The sequence below is a fragment of the Mauremys mutica genome, chromosome 7 (genome assembly GCF_020497125.1).
Source record: "Mauremys mutica isolate MM-2020 ecotype Southern chromosome 7, ASM2049712v1, whole genome shotgun sequence".
In the NCBI taxonomy this organism is placed as follows: domain Eukaryota; kingdom Metazoa; phylum Chordata; order Testudines; family Geoemydidae; genus Mauremys; species Mauremys mutica.
In genome coordinates, this window is record NC_059078.1 from 73392602 (window position 1) to 73413274 (window position 20673).

A 20673-nucleotide genomic window follows, 5' to 3' on the forward strand; every position below is an offset into this window, starting at 1 on the left:
TGTAATGAGACATGATAATCAGTCTCTACTGAGTTCATAATTTTTGTTGTTTAACAGAGTTATAAATTTAAGTTCCCAGGCTCATCTTTTGAAAGTATTGTGCAAATTTCCTGTGAGGAGAGGACTGAGAGAGTGGATGTGGAGCAATGGTTTTGTGAAAAGCATTTGCCCAGAGGTAGTAAGGTGTTTTTGTCTTTTATCATTTTTCTGTGTGAGTTTTGGGAGCATATCCAGTTTCACCCACATAGATGTTCTTGGGGCATTTGATGCACTGTATGAGGTACACAACATGGGATAGGCATCTATTGGACCCAGGGACCTTGAAAGGTGTGTTGAACAGTATTGATAATCATTGCTGTGGAGATATGGCTGTAAGTTTTGCATCTGTTGGTCTGGCAGGGTCTAGTGCTGCTTTGAGTTGGTGCATCCTGATCTGTGGGGAGCTGCCTTCTGATGGTGAGGTTGGTGAGGTTTGGTGTTGTGTGAAGGCAGAAGAGGGGGTTCAGAAAAGATTTTTTTTTAGGATGTGGTTCCCCACTGAGTATGAGTTTGAAGATAACCTGTATGGCTTCCAGTGTGGGGTGATAGGCAACAGCCAGGGGTGCACAGTCAATTTTTTTCTTTTTCTCTATTGAAGCAGATTCTCTTGGGGTAATTAGAGTGGCCTTTTCCCTGATGTGATTTACTTCTTTAATGGAATGTCCTTGTTTGGTGAAGGTGGTTTTAAGTCTGTTTAAGGTGTGTATCCTGGACTTACTCCTCAGAGCATATTCTGCAATATCTCTGAGCCTGGCTGTAGATAACAGATTTCTTGGTGTGCCTGGGGTAGATATTGTATCTGTGGAGATAAGGTCTGGTGATCTGTGAATTTCTTGTATATAGTCATCTGTAGGGTTCCATTGTTGAAGATAATCATAGTGTCCAGGAAATTGATGCTGATGTGAGAGTATTCTAGACAGAGTTTGGATGGGTGGAAGCTGCTGAAGTTCATCTGTCTAGAGGCTGAAAATACCTTCTCTGGTATTTGATCGTTTTCATGTTGCATTTTTTTCCAGAAACTTTTCCTTGCGATGGCTTATGAAGAAGTTGGCATATTGGGGAACCAGCCTAGCTGAAAAATTTGGATAAATGCAAAGTAATGCACATTGGAAAACAATTCCACCTATATGTGCAAAATTATTGGATATAAATTAACTGTTACCATTCATGAAACAGAACTTGGAGTCATCATGGATAATGTTCCAAAAACATCAGCTCACTATGCAGCAGCATTCACAAAGCTAACAATGTTAGGAAATATTATGAAATGGATAACTAATAAGACACAAAATATCATTAAGCCACTATATAAATCCATGGTATGCCAACACCTTGAATACCATGGTATGCCAACACTTTGGATGAGTTCTGGTCACTCCATTCCAAAAAAGATGTATTAGAATTGGAAAAGTACAGAGAAGGGAAATAAAAGTGATGTAGGGGTCTGGAACAGTTTCTGTATGAGAGATTAAAAGAAAGACTGGGACTGTCCAGTTTGGAAAAGAGATGACTGAGGGGGGATGTGATAGAGGTCTATAAAATCATGAATGGTATGGAAAAAGTGAATATGGAAATATTATTTACTCCTTTACATAGTACAAGAACCAAGCATCACCCAATGAAATTAAAAGGTGGGATGTTTAAAACTAACATGAGGAAGTACTTCTTCACATAGCACACAGTCAACCTGTGGAACTCATTGCCAGGGGATGCTGTAAAGGCCAAAAGTATAACTGGGTTCGAAAAATAATTAGATAAGTTCAGGGAAGATGTGTCCATCAATGGCCATTAGCCAAGGTGCTCAGGGACACATCCCCATGCTCTGGGCTTCCCTAAACCTCTAACCACTAGAAGCTGGGACTGGACAATAGGGGATGAATCACTTGATAAATTGCCCTGTTCTGTTCATTCACTCTGAAACATCTGGTACCAGCCACTGTCAAAAGACAGGATACTGGGCTAGATGGACCATTGATTTGACCCAGTATAGTCATTTTAATGTTCTTACCCTGGCTGTTCCCATAGTTTGAGCAAAATGTTCATTGTTGAATGTAAAGTTGTTATGGGGTCAGGATGAAATGGATGAGTTTGGTGATGTGTTGAGGTGGATATCTGAGTGTTGTCCATTTTCTTGTAGATATTTGAGGCAGGCAGTGCTGCAGCCACTGAGGAATATTGGTGTATAAGTAGGTGACATCCATGGTATAAAGTATGGTGTTTTGAGGGAGGGTGTTACAAAGTTTCTGGAGAAAGTTGGCTGTGAGCTTGAGAAACTTGCCCTTTCTATGGAGAGTGGTTTGAGGATGGTTTCTATGAGTCCTAATATTTCTTCAGTTAAGAGTGCTGTGGTCAGCTGTGGTGAGCCTGCTGTGTGCCCTTCTTTATGTCTTAGGAGGCATGTAGAAGGTTTCTGGAGTGGGTTCGTGGGGAATGAGGTTGAAAAGGAAACAGAAACAATAGGGCTGATAGTTGCTTGCTGTAATATTGAATGTTAATGAAGACATCCCGGTTATCTGGGGCATTACTCCATCTTTTAATCTCTGGGGTCAGAAGCAGATCTGCAGATTGACTTCAATGAAGCAAATCAATTTACAGTGGCTGAAGATCTGCCCCTGAAGTTTTTAATGGAAACTCTTATAAATGTTGCCTTCCTCTTCCTCCTTCTCAACACAGCTTTTAATATGTATTATTTATATTGCATATACCAGGAAGGCAATCCCTGCCCCCAAAGACTTTGCAGCTACAGCTCAGTTTTATGAAACAATGCAATAAGTGGCTGAGCTAGACATTTTTGGGTGAAGGAAGATAAAGTGACAGTAAAACATAAGAACTTTTTCATAGTCGGTGCTATAGACATACAAGAAGGTTTACACAGGCCAGTTAGTTGTCCTACTCCCTTCAAAACTCAAAGTTGGTCACTTTTGTAAATCTCCCCCATGGGCATTAGGTGGGTAGCCAATCTTGCAAGAACCCTTCCCCAAACTGCCCCTCAGCATTCTTTATGAACTAGCAAGTACTTTTAAAACATAACTTTTGGTGTCGGTAAATTGAGGTTTTATCTGTACATTTCCTATCCCATGTCACTGTAGGAGGTTTAAGAACCCATTGGATTTGTAGGACTCTAGAACTACTAATATTTTTCACACCGTCACATGAATTGGTAAGTGTATCACTCCCTTGCATGCTAGCCCCACTAAGTTTCTATTGCTTTATATGCCCCTAAATATCAGAATATACATTTGCTCATGCCACAGACAGAGATAAGCTAAAATGCCTGTCAGCTGTGTTAAACATTCATTGGTGAATGATAGTGATTTCTGTGGCAAAGAAAGCTGTTAGGAATATGTTCCTGTGATGGCTATGGGGCAACCAACACTGTGATCTCTCCCCCAGTATCTCCCACGGGCATTCTTTCCATGCAATCGGCCTCTATCTGCACTTATCCCAGAGTGGACCCCACTTGGTAGACTGGATCACCAGGCTACAACACTACCTATTCCTGCCATTCTGCCATGGTTACGTGGTGCTGAATATTTTATACCCCTTTGCAGTGCCTCACATGTGCACCTCTCAGGTGCTATCTCCACCTCTCTCAGGGTAACACCCCAGGATTCTGCCACCCTTAGACTGAATCACAAGGTGGCAGCTCTTCTGTTTCCAACTGTGTTTACTCAACAGGACCAAATGTAATTGGAATCTGTAAGATGCTCCTCTCTGGAAGGGGCTGTTCTGAGTCACTTTAATCAGCCATTGGTTACATGCTCCCAAACAAATATATTGTCCATTCACACAAAGATACACAGCAAGCAGAGAAAAGAGTTAACGCCACAAAAGTTTTGCCTGCCTTCCTCTTGCCTAAAGCTTATCACCTCTCTCAAAGCTTACACAAGCCCAGCTGCCTCAGATACATCCTGCAGATCCCCTACTTCACCTCCACAGCTCTGCTACATTTTCTGACAGCATCTCTCTCTTGAGCAGTTGCTGGCCACCCACTTCCCCAGGCAGGGATTTTTCAACAGTTCACTATCCTTTTGATCTCCAGCCAGTCCTGGAAAGTATGCCTATTACCCTGGCTGGAATCAGGTAGGCAGGCACTTTCCAATTAATAGCACAACCATTGTTCCCCTAGGGATCCTTTGAAGTCTCTCCCCCAGAGGCTATCTTCTCTCTAGTAATTGTTTCATTTCCTACTGTCTGTCCCTAACAGCCTGATCTAATGTTATTCCATGTAGACAGACAGAATAGTATCAAGCAGGTAAACTGAGGAACACAAGTTATTAAAAAAATAGTAGCCATCTCTCCCCTGTTCTCTTCAGTCCCTTTGTGCTATTCCTCCACAGCCAGGTCAGCTGGGTGTTCTAAATGGCCAAACCCATAAAAGGCAGGCAGGCAGCAAGACAACCTAAGGAATAGGCAGGTTCTCCATATTCACCTGTAGTTGAACTTTCCCCAAACATCCAAGACTCTCTTGTTTAACAAGTGCTGTTTTTGTACACTTGAGATGCACCAAGAGGTGATCAGCTTGGGGAATTTGAATGATGATAAAGATGTCTCTAAGCTATAAAGATGAAAGGTCTAGCTTTTCCCCACAATTAGATTGTAAGAATGATGAGATCATGTGGGCTCTTACTACTTCAAAGGGTCATTCAAACATAACTTTCAGAAGAGATGGCATAAAACTATTTTATGAAGTATGATAGGGTACGTTCCTTTCATGTTCTAAGAAAGGCTAAATAATCCTCAGATCATTCCATCTTTGCTGTTCTCCTGGTCTTTTAGGACCGCTTCTAAAAGCTTAACTCTAAGGATATATAGCAGCAAAACCTCACACAGACTTTACTCACTTTGAGTGACACCTTATTCTGAAAGTACTGCCATTGAAATCAATAGGCTACTTGGAGAGTAAAGTATTACTCAACATGAGTAAAGCAATCAAACTCTGGCCCATTATGGGCCAAGTTTTGCCTCAGCTGTGCAGGATCACCTCCAGGTGTCTGCAGTCAGAGTTACCCCTTCACATCAGAGAAAAAATATGGGTAAGTGTCTTCAAGATTGCTACCGTGAAGCAATTCTTGGTCAAAAATATGACATCTTCAAACTCTGTGTATATGTGGATTTCAATTTTGATCAATGATTCTGTCACTTTGTTTAAAGTGCTCTTTAAAACTCACATCATCAAATAAAAGAAGTGCTGTTTTAGGTTTGAATCCAGCCCAGTTTTGAAATGACAAAACAATATGATAGTGATACTTATAACTTGCTTAGTGCTTTGCATTTTACAAACGTTAACAAATTAATTCTCACAACACTCTGAATAGGCAAGTAAGTATCATTTTACATATAGGGAAATGAAGACAAAACAGGTAGCCCAGGACCGCATAGTAAGTCAGTGGCTGAGCTGGCTTGGTTGCTCAGGAATTCTTGGCTTCTAGTCTGTAGTTCACTGAAATAGGCTGGTAAAATAAAATTATTGGATTAATGGTAAGAAAAAATCATTACCATTTAACATTTCTGCAGGGACCCATGTGATGGTATCAGTCCTGTTCTCACTGGATTGTTATCTAAATGACAAAAATCAGCAGCACAGTTTGGTAAGAACTGACACTTCTGCTATCATTAAGAACTGCTATCTATAACAGTTTTTTTTATTTTCAACATATAAATTTAGCTCTGTTGGCTTCCTTTGTCACCTGGCCTCTCTGATGATTTGAAAGAAAGAATACAGCCCTTATACCATTTATTTTGTGCCTATATCCCCATTTCAACACAATTGCTAAAATCACTGTGCTGTGAGATTATGACCAAGGCCACAGGAAGTTGCCACCCAAAATTGGTGAAAACTGTAGAGAAATGTTTCTATTTTAGCAAATATTTGCAAGAAATGTTCCAATGTGGGGAAATGTATCTAATTTAAGGTCAAATCCTAGGTCCTGTCGACTGGAGAGTGTAAAGCTTTCTGAAGCTGTACAGCTTGCCCTGTATTGATATTGTGCTCATCACTATACTATATAAACATTTGTGTACCATGGAGGCTCTTTCCTTACAGGTATATTTAGAACCTGATCCAACTCCTACTGAAGTTCATGCAGAGCATTCCATAAACTTCAGTGGAAGTTGGATTGAGGATCCTAGTGCCTGCCTGACTGCCCAACCCTCTTTCTCCTTAGTAACTCTGACACACCCATATGTTTTGAGTGATTTCCTGGAGAATCTGAGCATGGAAAGTTTTCCTCACAGTGGACGCTGAATTCCCCAACCTACTGACAACAGAGATCCCCAGCCTGACATCTCTGAAATGGAGCTGTTTTCACAGAGCAAAATTCTTGGGCCCACTGGCATAAAGAAACTGGTACCATGGAAGTCTGGGTAGGGAAGGTCACAGATCCACTGCAAACCCACCCATTTATCTTCCAGCATGGCATGGATTTGAGATTTCTTTTAATTGTGAGGGACCCTATTTCTCATCTCTCTCCCTCATGACAGCAATGTGTGAATTACTGCAACATCAATAACTTCTTCAGCTCCACCAGAAAGACCAAGATCCCCCAGCACTTCACAGAAATGATCTTTCAAGCCCTCTCACATCTGTGCAACTTGTTGCCATGTAGCAGGTGCAGATTCCCGCTGCTCTCTTTTTGCACAAGACCCAACCATCTTCAGAACCTTCTGGCCTCATGCTAAACCTGTTTTGTCAGCAGCATAGCACTCATGTATCCCATACAAACAGGACAGAGGATTTTGCCCATCATGTGTAACTGGTTTTCTTTTAGACAATTTTATGCTTTAAAATTTAAAATTAGTCTATAACTTGCAAGGCCAACAGAAATCTGCTGAACATTTTGGCAAATTCATGTGAGATTTTTCCTCATACTCAGTGGCGTTCCTTAGATAATTAACTTCATATGACCCTCAACTTTAAGACTCCTACCCTTTTCAAACCTATGTTGCAGAGGGACAGAACACACAAATGACAGTATGTGTAAAACACTGCAGATTTATTGATCCAACTATACTTAAACTAAATATTTATTCAATAATTCAAAGAATGCAATAATATGCAGCCAGCATAACTGGAGATATTCAAATCTAGACTTGGATTTCCCTTCTCCAGACCTGGTAGAGGTCTAGGCATTCTCAAGGTGTATGTGTTGTGTAGTCAGGGCTTGTCACTACACAGTATCCTATGCCAGGTCATTTGTGTAGTAGCAAAGGACAGGAGGCACTTATTCATTCTCAGTACTAGACAGAAAGCACCATGCCAAGGACTAAAGGAATGGGACAACCACAATTTCCGTTGAGTCTTGGAAGTCTAGGAAGAAAGCCTTGTTCTGGAAAACAGGCTTCCTGGAAAAACTGGCTGTAAAGTGATTCATAATGCTAAATAATTTAAAATGTCTTGGCTCCAGATGAGTGGTTATTTCATAGACTTCCTCACTTAGCGCTATCATCAAAAGGTCTCAATGCTTGGAAATATTTGAATTTTGGCTTAGGGCCCAATCCAAAACAGATTGCAGTCAATAGAAAGACTTACTTCCACTGATTGCACTGTACTTTGGATCAGCCCTTTTTTGGGTAAGATTTTCTACAGTTATTTTATCCCTCCCTCTTCCCCCTCACACACACAGTCCAAGGATGGCATTCACACTTCTGACCGAGAGCTCGGGACTCAGAAAGTTTTGGGTAGTGTATGCATTTTAGTATCGGCTGTTTCACTGGCTGTAGTACACACCAAAGGACTAGTTAAAGTATTCACTATAGACGCCCATCCTGAAATCCTTATTGAGCTTTTCTGTAAGGGGCCAATCCTACACCACCCAAATCAGTATCAAACATCTCTTTAACTTTGATATTAAAGGACAAGGGCTTTGGTCTTTATCAAGGCACAACTCCCATTGATATAACTGAGAATTGTTATTGAGTTAAATGTAGAATTAGCTCAGAGACATCACTGATGGCTAGTCTACACTACCTCAATCTAATTTATGCAACTTCAGTTGTTAGATCCACTTACTGTGGTGGTTACACTGTGCTGGGTCAATGGGAGAGCGTCTTCCATAGACTTCCCTTACGCTTCTTGGGGAGATGGAGTGCACAAATCGATGGGAGAGTACTCGCCCATTGATTTAGCATGGCTTCACCAGACCCGCTAAATCAACACTTGGTGCATCGATTGCAGCAGTGCTGATCTACCGGTAAGTGTAAACATGCCCAGAGAATTCTGCTTGGATAAAAACTGAGCAAGGCTACAAGATTTTTCCCATGTAGTACTACATCCCTCCAAGAGATGTATTTTGCTTTATTTTTTCATGGGAACAACTTCTTTTGTAATTGTTAATCTAGTTCTTGTTTGTTTGGGGTTTTTTGCTAACATTATGATGTATTCCAATTAGCCATTTTGAAGTATTCCAAGATAGACATTTGAACAGTATATGTGCATTGGCAAGGCTTCAGTTGTAATTATAAATATTTAGTGGCAGCTCTGGCATTTACAAATAGACCTTGAATGAATTGAAATAAATGATGGCATGCTGGCTACCTAGGGACAAACAGCATATTTACATGCTATAAAAGGATGGGTATATTTTACCCCTGTCAATTTAGCCCTAAGATTGTTATTCAGTGTTTATTTCATAGTCAGAGATAGCAGATCTCTCTCCAATCTCTGAAATGAACTGTCATTCATTTCACACCTGTACTAAACTGACATAATGCTAACTGGCAGCATGCTAACATCCCAAATTGCCACCAGACTAGTTAGCTCAGCAGTGGAATTCTCACTCAGATTCTACACGCAGTGCTCACCACCTGCTGCCAGGGAACCTGTCAATACAATGCAAGGTTATAATACTGAGCAAGCTAGGATTTACAGTATATGGGGTACACAGAACAGGTCGCATAGAACAAACTAACAGGGCAAAGCTTAGTTTGTCTGCCATAGCCAATGTCCAGTCTAAGCAACCAGGGTGGAGAGAGAAGTAGCAGCTGGGAGAACAGAGAAATGGGATCAGTGTGGAACTAAGACTAAATGTCACATTGGAAAGGAATAGAATTATTCATAGAAATTTGAATGTGGGGGTAAGTGGCAGCTAAGAACGGAGAGATCAATTCAGGTTATGAGGGATGCATTAACTGTAGCTGGGAATGGGCCATTAGGGAGCCACGTATATTAGCCGAGATGGAGAGGAAAGTGGTGACTAAGTGCAGAAAAGGAACAAGAATATTGAGGAACCCACTAGGCGGAGGGAAACTGCCCATAAAATTTAATGCTCATATTATTATTGATAGCACCAGCCACAATTTCAATGCTTTTTGTTTGTGAAACTAACTTTTGTTTAGAGTAGCATGTTGTCCACACTGTCAGAATCCAGTATGACAGAAATGTATTGTAGGAACTCATATAGTACGTGTTTTCAAGAGACTCTTTCATGCTATCATAGAGAGAACCATAAAGCTGAAAAACTCTGGAATTCATGCTGCCATTGATGGTATTTATGAACTAAAAATAATTTCAATTTATTTGAAGAGTTGGGCCAAAAGTGGAAATACAAATCTGAATCTCTTCTATTTGTGTGTTATTGGATCTGAATCCTTGGATATGAAATTACCATTGTTTGCTTCTGGGTTGGCTCTGCTACTAGAAGGGGATTATTTGGGACTCTATTAATCTGTTTTCTAATTTTGGATCAGAAACAGCTCAGTTTTGTTTGTTTTATTAATAACTATGTGTATCATTGTAGCAACCAACATGGAGGCCCAAAAGAAAGAAGACAAACAGCAACAGACAACCAAAATGGCTGAGGTATGTTTCCTTTTCTTAAACATCAGCCTATTTAAAATAAATAAACGAAGACTCACTCCTTTTTATTTATCCCCTCTCCCAATGAAAGTTATCCTCTTCCTCTTACTTTGAACCAAAATTTTGCCTAGCCAGAATTTTTTTTTCCCCAGGGGCACATCCTCCACACAACACTTTCTCAGTAAGAACATTCTATGTGATGAAGTCACAGAAGTCTGAACAATCAAAGTTTGTAAAGATGTGCTGACCTTGATACTACCATGTTTTTTTTGTTCCCTTCCCAGAGGGACTTCAGGGCCTTTTTAAAGCTATTCCCCAGGAAGGTAGTGGGTTGGGGACAGGTCTCCTACCCATATAGTCGGGAGGCATAGGGAAATCCTGCTGAGAGCTACCTCAGGAAAACTGAAGTCAAGTTCAAGGTCTCAGCCTTTATCTGATTACCTAAAAGATTCCCTAAATTTCCATGATCAAAACTCTGGTTGGCAGCGCCACTCTCAGGCAGAATGGAACTTTTCACGATAAGGAGCAAGCTCATCTGTGCAGGAGACAGAGCTTTCTCAGCAGCTGCTATGACACACTGGAATGTACTCCAATGAAAACTAAGGGTCATCACAAACCTCCACAGTACAAACACAACCCCAAGGTCATAACAAAAGGAAGAGGCCCTGTTATAATTGTCTTTAATGTGTGCATTGTTACACACACAAACAGCTAATGCCCTTGACTGATAAAGAAACCAATCCATCGCAGAGCTATGCAGCACCACAAGTGTGCACCAATGTTCCTTTTTGCATTTCCAAAAGCTTTACAGGATGTGAAGGTGTCCATGGCTCAGGCAGATGTCATCCTGTCTGCCTGCTGTGTTAAGATGTGTGCACATATGGGATCACTGCTTTCCCTTGTCTGCTGGGAACTAGGACCAGTGTGAATGTGGGTGGGATCTGGCTGCATGTACAAAGTTTGTAAACCAGATATGTCCTAAGCCTACTCAGTATGGAAACAGCATCCTTTCCCCCCTTCATGGATGTTTTGCAGTGTGCAGCAGCCAATGATTACATGAACTGTGTTTGCCACACTGGCAGCCAGATGGATGTAGAGGCAACACCAGCAAGCTTTCACCTTCCAAATGCTCACTCCATGACATTCTGCGCCTACTCAGCTAGTAACTGACTTCCCTTTTTCCATGGTCAGTGATTTGGGGGTATGTTTTCATGATTCAAAGCAGGAACAGGTATGTGAGGTTTCCCAAAATAACAGTAGGCACAGACAACATACAGAATAATATAATTTGTGGGAAATTAAGTCCTTTCTTCCCTCTTCAAGTACAATCCTGATCTTCTCACTGCCCTGGCATCATGAATCTTTCCAGTGTTTTCCTATGTTAGTATTCATAAGTCTGCCTCCATGGTCCACTAAGCCTTGCGGAATAAGCCAATAGTAACCTTTTCAGTTCTGTTACTCATTTGCCCTGGGGGCGGGGGGCAAAGTGATGAGATATAAGTGCCAGCAATAGCCACACACCATTTGGAAACCCCACACCTCACAAACCTGCTCAACTACAACTTTGACAGTAGACTTTCCAACCCCACAGTGCTTTGCAATGGACCTATAGCTGTCTGGTGTAGCCACAGACAGTGACAACCCACTTCTAAACCAGTATAGCTTCCATTAATCATGTGTTCAGGCACCAGAGGATTGTGCAAGCTCATCAGACAGCTCCATGAAAGTCTGTTTTCTCAATTCTGAAGCTACTGCTGGTCTTTCCAGGTTTCCAAAATGATGTCATTTCACCACACTGAGTTGGTTCTCCCACACCAGAAGTCACAGTCCGTTAATAGGCATACCATGGCAATACTGGCATTCACCATATCTCTCTCATGCAAGCTGAATGCATTGTCATTGACCCTCAAGGTCAGCCACCTTTGATGTGTTAGAAAGTTATACCCAAATTCCATCCAGTATCTTGCCATTCACCTACTCTGCTGCATAAGTGTGTATACTGTGATCAGGAGTAGACCCAGATCATCATCCAGTTGCTCCATGTCTTCCATCCAGTTTTTCAGGGAATAGCAGTGAGGGGCAACATGATGAGGAACTCTCATCGGCAAATGTAAAGGGGGTGGACAGTATCAACACAACACAAGAAAATGGTTCCTAGTGTGGCTCCCTGTGAGGCACAGAACCCTGGTACGGTAGCGTCAATGTCACGTACCTATAATAGAAGTGTCAACATAAGTAGATGTGTGTACACAGCATTTACATGGGTCCACCATAGCATATGTGGACCTTCGGGCATGAGTACGGGAAGCAACCAGGAGCTTTTACATGAACCAGTACTTGGGTATGTGTGCAGGTGGAGACATAGGCTAAATGAAATATGTATCATTTGGATATGAATGAATACAAGGTTAAAAAAAATAAAGTATACAGTACATAGCACAATTGCCACAACTCCAGGAAAAGGGAGAACAGCCTAGAATACAGAACGAGTAGGAAGAAAGTAAATAAAACTATGAAAAGTATAATTTGTGAATTCGCCAATGATGCAATTTAACAAGCGTGCACTGACTTTAATAAATTGATTTTAATGCTAATATTAATTTTTTCAGTATAAAGGTAATTAAGAAGAATTTAGAGTTTGTATTTTTACATATATCTTAGCTGTTTCACATCCTTAGACAAAATACAAACTTTCTACTCACAGGGACCTAGTCGTCCCCTTACTTAAAGTCAATAGCAAAACCTTCATTGACTTTAGGGGAGCAGGCTCAAGCTTATATTGCTTGAAAAGCATACATCGTTAAAATGATGGATGAAATCTTGGCCCCATTGGAGTCTATGACAAAATTCCCATTGACGTCTAAGATTTCACCCTATACTATTTCTCTTATTAGAGGTCGATTAGGCATTTGAGCAATGAACAATGTCTACACTCTTATTCATGGACTAATTATTTCTCCCCATTTTCTTTCTAAATGCTTTTTCGTCATCATTATTTCCTACTTAACAATTGGCTAGGAATGTGAACCTTCAGATTACTCCAAGGCCACAGTTAGCTCTACTCCACAGTGCTTTCTTATTAGGAAATATTTGAAAAGCACCTCTTCCTGATATGTCACTTCTGCGTTCTCAACTGTTATCAACCCAGGAATATCTATCCGGAGGCAGGTGTTACACTCATGGAGGGCCACAGAGGTTTAGCTAACTCCCACACCTGTTAGATCTAGTCTTAATATTTTATTTTAAATACTACTAAAATATACCATGGGGGAGGGGAGGGAAATCAAGCAAGACACTGCACAGTTTTAAGGTTTTTTCCTATTTCCTATATTTATTTACTGCATATATATGAATAACAAATATTTCCTACTTTATTTCTATTATGTCTGCCAGATTAACTTCCTGTATAAATGTTATACACATAGTCTAATAAACGGTTAAGGAAATGCCAGTGATGCATCAATACTAACAAACATTAATGAGAGAAATAAAGTAAAAGAGGGTATTAAAAGCAATATTTTAAAGAGAATTTTCTTTAAAATTGGGAATTAGTGATCTAGTGAAATAAAATGACCCCTTTGTCATTAACTCTTCAACTTGCCTCATGGCTACTTTAAGGTTTACCTAGTGAGGGGAGGTAAACGACACCTTGGTCTCAGCATTGGGTTTAAATTCTCTTCTGAAGGAGTAGATCAAAGAACTTCAGTAGTTTCAATAGAGAAACTTGACAGGCAGCATCTTGATAGACAGACCATCACTTTGTTGTCGGTTTCATCAGCGGCTACTCTGTCTTCTGAAAGGAGCATCCATTTGTTGCAATTCTCTATTAATTTCATTTTTCTGTAAGGAAACCCTCTTAAACCACTACAACCCCTCCTTACCAGTTTTCAGAAATTAACGGTGTCAGGAAAGTATCTCTTGCAAACTCCGTTTACGGTCTTTCTCTAGCAGTCCTCTATAAAGGTGTCTCCACCTCCCTCATACACACCGACCCCTGATCTCCCCCCCCCCCACACGTCTCTTCTACCATGCGGCAACACACCATGATCCTATTGGATTAATACACACGCAAGATAGTTTCAGGATCTGATTGGGAAAACAAAACAAAACAAAAAAAAAACAAAAAAACCACCCTAGCTTGCCATACACCTCCCGAGGGGTCTGCCTGGATCATTTATTTATCTTGTGCGCATTAAGAAACCACCATTAGGCTGTGGTGGGAGGTGCTTTACTTTCTGAGTGCCAGCCTGCCTCTTTTGCACTGCAATCGGAATACACAATCGAACTGAAGCTGCAAGCTTGGCAGGAGCCGCCTGGTGCGTGCGTGCGTGTGTGATTGTTGGTTCTGTCTATCGATCCAGCCCTCTGCGTGTGTTTTCTGATATATATATTTTTGCTGGCGTTTTATTTTATTTTAATGATTATTTTATTTTATTTTTTAAATCCTTGCCTGGACTTAAGTGCCGCTGGACTGCTGCTTGGAGGAGAAAGAGCGAGCGAGGAAGCTCTGTCTCCTTTCCCTCCGCTCTGCCTTCGGATTGGTCTCTCTCCTAAAGTGCTGTCCAAGGGTTGGCTGCAGGGCTGCTGAATAACAGGTGCATTTTGCTGCTCCGTCGCCTCTCAAAGAAGCAGCCGAGGAATGCTGGTGCATCTGATCTGTGGATAAGAAGGAGCAAAGCGGGGAAAGGGGGGGATACTAAGCCGACCCAGAAAGAGGAGAGCTGCCACTGTGTAGGAATGTGGCTCATCGTTGCTGGATCCGGATGCTTGGCATAAAAAAAACCTGGACGCTGATTCTTGTGACTTATTAAAAACAAAGGGGGATCTGAAGAAGAAGAAAGGAAGTGGGGGATAAAAGCGAGCAGGATGCTCCGACTGCTGCTGCTCAAGGCTGGAGCGAGCCTGGTGATTTAGCTGATTCAGCAGCTGCCGGAGGAGGTTGCATTAGGAGCCGTGGGGGGTTTCTGGGGCTGGAGACATGTCCCCTGACTGACTGACAGACTGGGAGACCGATCGCTTTCCCTTCCCTCTCTCTCTCACCTGCCCGTCCGCATGCTGCTTTCCTCAGCAGCAGCTTTTCCCTGATGTCTTGTCTTTCCCTCCGGGGGTGTGAAAGGCACCTAGGATGAGTGAAGGGGCTGCCTGCGCCTCCCCACCTGGTGCTGCTGCTGCTGAGGAGGGGGCGGCGGCGGCGGCGGCTGGGGGCCCGGACGGGGATGGGGCTCCCGACCCCCCCAGGGAGCTGCGATGTAGTGACTGCATCGTCTGGAACCGGCAGCAGACGTGGCTGTGTGTGGTGCCTCTTTTCATCGGCTTCATCGGCTTGGGGCTCAGCCTCATGCTGCTCAAATGGATCGTGGTGGGCTCCGTCAAGGATTATGTCCCCACCGAGCTGATGGATTCCAAAGGGATTGGGCAGGACCCCTTCTTCCTCTCCAAGCCAACCACCCCGCCGAAGAGCATGGAGACCACCACCACCAGCACGTCAAGGACACCCAACCGGATAAGCACCCGCTTAACCACCATGACTCGGGCACCCACCCGCTTCCCGGGGACCCGGGTCCCCATCCGGGCGAGCCCCAGATCTACCACTGTGCGTCATACAGCTGCCCCCCCTACCAGTCTCTCCACTACGGTCCCCTTCAGCACCACCATCCTGACCTCCCGTCCGCTACCCGGGACCCCCAGTACCCAGCCAATGCCCATCTGGCCCACTGCGGCATACGCTACCTCCTCCTATAAGATCTATGTTCACGACTCTGCTCCATCCTGGACCTTATCTCCCTTCCAGGAGTCCACCACCACCACACCAGAAACTAGCACTAGCCCCAAATTCCGTAAGTAAAGCGAGAACTGCCTTGCCTTTGGGCACCCCTCTTTCCACCGCACCCCCACACCTGGTTTAGTCTTTGCGTGGCTTCAAGAGCCAAGCTGGTGGTGTTCCTAGTTTGGATGCTAATGTCTAGTATCGTAGGCAGACAAGGGTCAGCGTGCAAATACTGACACTGCAGAGCTGCTGGAAAGCTCTTCGATTAAGTTTCTGCCTCTCTTTCCCCCCCTCCCCTCCCCTCCCCTCTTTACCCCCGTCCCCCCCCCGGCAAGTTCCCTGTTTGTGTGATGGATGTTCGCACAGTAGCAGTCATTTGAGGTGGAGCTATCTCACTATATTTCACAGGAAAGCAGCAGTCGCTCTTTCCCCACAACTTGGTCCCAGGAAGGGCTGTTGAGAAATCAGTGGTCAGAAGGGATAAGTGATGATCCAAAATTTGGTGGCGGCTCTGGAGAAAGGCGCTGGCACTAATTCTGTGGCTGCTGAGACGAAGTGAACTGGTAGACTGATGTTTGGTGCGCCTCACATAGGGTGTGCGGAGGTGTGGGTGACAATGAGTGAGTTTCCTTTAGCCTTCCAGGCGGTCGTTAAAAAAAAAATCTTGAAATATAAAATGTGATCCAAAGCAATCTCCCTCTCCTTGGTGCCTGGCTGTTGAAAAGACCCTTAGCCAGTGCTCTCCGAAAGGGACATTAGCCCACCTCATGAATATGCATAAACGCTCAAATATGATCTAGTCTCATCTATTTGCCATCCGCCACCTCGGCAGATTACTGCCATCATTGACTAGCTCTTAGAAAGGGGGGTGTTTAATTTCCCTGAATGATGTTTGGTGGCTGACTCTTCCCACCAGCCAGATCGCAAAGCGAAGGATTCTGGTTTAATTGGAAAATTAATTTGGATCGGGGACCTGTCCCTGCTGCCTGTGAAGGTTATCTAGGACGAACGGCAATCTCTGCCAGCGGAACTTCTGGGCAGGGCCGTTTAGTAAAACGATTAATTATACTGTATTAGAGTCTTGTGTGTTTTCTTAGCTACAGTCTAGGAAACGAGGCACGGTGTGTCCCCCGTTAGCGGCTTCTGCTAGGCACGTCAATTCAATTGAATGTTATCAGCTGAATCGCTTTTGTAGCCCGTGGCTCCCTTTTTTGCATGCTAATCTGTGGTTGTTCCGCTGGAGGATTTGGTTAGTTAGTCATTTAAACTTTTTTTCTCCCATTACATCTATTTGCTGATAAGCCCCGGGATAAAGAGTCCATATGCACAGCAAACTGATGCCGTGCATTGGCGAACCAGGCAGAAGAACGGTAAATCTGAAGGGGGGGGGGGGGAACACAGCTGTCACTAAATCAGAACGGCAAACAAGGCAATAACTCGCTTCTCCAGCCTTTGATCAAGGTAGGCGAGAGAACCTTCCCTTAAAGGTGCATCTGGCGAAAGGAAGTTGGAGGTTACAATCAGGAAAACCTTTTGTGGAAGAGCTCCAGGCTGCCACTCTCATTTCTGCGCATAGAGATGTATCTGAAATATACATTTTTTTCCTTTTCCTTTTGTCCCGAGGGTGCCTGATTTTCATCCCATGCGCCTGTGTTCAAACGTTGTATAAGGCAACAAAGCTATATGGCTTTTCAAACTGCATTGACTTTTGCGGGGTTGAGATGCTGCATGTTGGCTCAGGGCTTGTTGGAAGGGATTCTGCCAATATTAAATGTTATTGTGCCATCTTGTAATCCATTTCCAGCTCTCAGTCCCATCTTTTTGGGCCTTTAAAGAGAAATCCACTGTAATTTCCCTCCCTCCACCCAGTCTCCCTATGCACTAAAGCGGACACAAGGCATATTAATGAATCATGATCAGCTGGCAGGACCAGTCCAAACCAAGCCAAAAAATCAATAACAACAAAAAAATCTTGAGCTGGTCTGAGCACTCACACAGATTTATAAGCAATATTTGTTCCCTTAGACCAGGGTGTTTCCCCTTATTAAATACCACTCCCTTATAGGATGAAATGGAAGAAGTGCAAATCCATCAGAAATTGACCCTGTTTGAGTGCATTGATAGCAGAGATTATCATTAACAGAAGATTAAATAGATTACATAAAAAAGGATTTGAATTTATAGGGCATGTGGATATTTTTAAGCCCTCAGCTTCATATAATCTTTCTCTGAGGTTGCAGTATCAACTGGGGAGAAGGAAATGTAATCTCTCTTTCATGAACTACTGACAGTGTGTGACCCTATGACCCAATATCCACATCTTCCACTTGCTTTGATTGTGATTAACAGGTCTTGTGAGAAAAGGAACTTTTTTTTTTTTAAATTCAGCTTCAGTTTCCAGGTTGCCTGTTCTTTCTCTGCCCATTACCTCAGCGGCTATTAAAATGAAAGTCATGGGTCCTATTGTATCATGTGAATACAAATATGATATGACAAGGCTGGTGCCCTGGCTTTCAAGACAAGTGCAGACCCTTGTTTGATCCTCTGCCTTGGAAAGGCACATGTGTAGGCAGGGGTCATAGATCATTTAGCATTTCACAGTTTACAAAAAGAGCTTTATACAGATTGTGTTGTGTTGCATTTTATTAAACCATTTCAAGATGTGATAACACTGGGCTTGGAATGTGATTTTGGGAAACAGAAGGCAAGTCTGGAGGTATTTGTTCAGAAAACTGGATTTATGTCCATTTAGTGTAAGTGTTAAAAAAAGATCTTTGGTGGTGGTGGGGAGGATGTTTATCTGCAAAGATATCAGGAAGTCTCTCCGTTTTTGTGGATGTGTAGGATGAAAATAATTCTTGGTTCGTTTTTGCTCACAGACAAGTTATCTATTTGCTGTTTTGAAAGTTCTTGATGAAATTCCTCCAGGTTCTGACCAAGCAAAAACTAGTTGCTTATCAGTTCACAAAAAATAGTACTTAATTTGGTGTTCAAAATAAAAATCAGTCATTAATCTAGAATGACCATCTAGCTTGTGGATAAGAGGAACTTACCTACTAACTGAAACATCCATAAGGCTTCATTTTTATTAAACATTGGTTTCATGTTTAAAGTATCATGCCCTGATTTTTGTTCAATATGTCTTTTTCTTGATATGATGGGTCCTTCAGAAATATTATGTATATGTTGAGATGTTGTACTTGAAATTATTCATGCATGGATTCAGCTATGCAATGACATGCTGCTTCCTCTTGTATCCATACACCAAGAAGCTCAGGTCAGGCAGCCCTGGCTCGTATAATGCATAATAGCCAAGAAGAGAGATGTTACAGAACTCCTAATCAATACCTTTTGTGAAATCCAGTTGAGAGCTTTTTTTTTTTTAATCAGTGCAGACTGAAACCCTAGTATATTTTGATTTTCATTAGTCTTAATGTAGGATTATAAGACTTTTTCTGCTTTAATCAGTTATGCAAAGCATGTCCTTTATCTACTTATTTTGCACAACATGGGTTGATGAAACAAGCCTGGCACCTGAACTAGTGCCATCACCATTGGTTTAATTTCACAATGGATTAAGTATTTTTTTCCACATTAAGGGCATGGTAGGGCTTTTACCAAAGAAATTCCGTGTGGAAATCCTCTCCCTGCTATGTGTAGGAGATGCCAGACCCTCATGAAATGTGATCAGCTCTTTCCCTGGCTCAGAAATCTTCTACCCACACTTGACTTGATCCTTGAAACACTTACATGTGCTCTCAACTTTATTACCATGGGTAATCCCTAAAATCAATTGGACTACTCGTGGTAGTAAAGTTAAGCAGGCTCACAAGGGTTTGTGGGATCAGGATCTTACTTTATTAACCAGTTTGCAATGCACTGAGGGCTGATGAACCAAAGAAAACTAGAACCTGAAAGGCAGTTGCTTCCTCTACCCCTTTTACACTTACACACACCCCCCCCTAACTTTTGTTTTCCCCCAGCCGAAACAATCAGTACAGAAAGGGATACTGTGATGATAACAATCATGCATTTAAAAATTACTTAGCCACCAAGTAATAAATGTGAGTAATTAAAATTTAAGTTGATTTCCACCAATTTCTAAGGCCTTCTTGCTTTTTTGTGTTTCCATCAACTTGGACCCTGGTATTAGACTTGTTAATTTTATTTTCTGTTTATAGATAATTTTCATTTCTGGTAGTTATACACTAGCACATTGTCATTGTGTCTGATGTTAATTACTCTGCAGTGGAAGGTTTAAATAAAAATATACAAATACCAACATATTAAAGTTTTAAAAATATCTTTAAATTTTGATTTTAATGATACTCAAATTATAGTTTTACACTTAAACATACACTTAATATTAGAAGCTATCTAGAGCATTTGGTGTTAAAAATCAATATAAAACATTCATCAATTTACAGCTTCTTGTTTTTGCCATTGAATACCATAAAAATATAACTTTATAATAACTTTCTTATAATGATTTAACCATATATTATATTAAGGGCTAGTAAGTGAGGAAGGGATAGCTCAGTGGTTTGAGCGTTGGCCTACTAAACCCAGGGTTGTGAGTTCAATCCTTGAGGAGGCCACTTAGGAATCTGGGGTGAAAATTGGTCCTGCTAGTGAAGGCAGGGAGCTGGACTCAATGACCTTTCAAGGTCCCTTCCAGTTCTAGGAGATTGGTATATCTCCAATTATTACCTTTATTACCTATGCAATTGTGTCCAAGTGGAGTAGTTTTAAATGGTTTTGAATTATATATATTTCCTACTATACTATACAATTCTTCTTTTTACTCAAGTCTTTAACAAAGGTTGTTGGAACTATCAAGATAGAGGAAGAATGCAATAACAATTGAGCAGTACATGCAAATGGAAAACAGATGACTTATGTCCTGTAGAAATTGTTTAGATTTGTAAGTCAAACTAAATATTGATTAATTTGTTTGGTTCAGGATTAGTACGCTATATTTCAACCAGTTATTCTAATTATCGAAGGAACGGGACCTTAATGTTTCAAATTATTATGCTGCCTTTTAAGACTGAAGGACATATTTTGGGGG

At 41.9% G+C, this 20673-nt stretch overlaps 1 protein-coding gene across 1 annotated transcript in view; it reads left to right on the top strand.

Annotated features, from left to right (window-relative positions):
• The first annotated feature begins 14960 nt into the window (after positions 1–14960).
• NRG3 (neuregulin 3) overlaps positions 14961–20673 on the top strand; it is a 935382-nt gene continuing 929669 nt past the window's right edge. The window contains exon 1 of the mRNA XM_045022796.1: positions 14961–15672. Within this exon, the coding sequence (XP_044878731.1) occupies positions 14961–15672 (712 nt within the window). The remainder of the gene's footprint in view (positions 15673–20673) is intronic.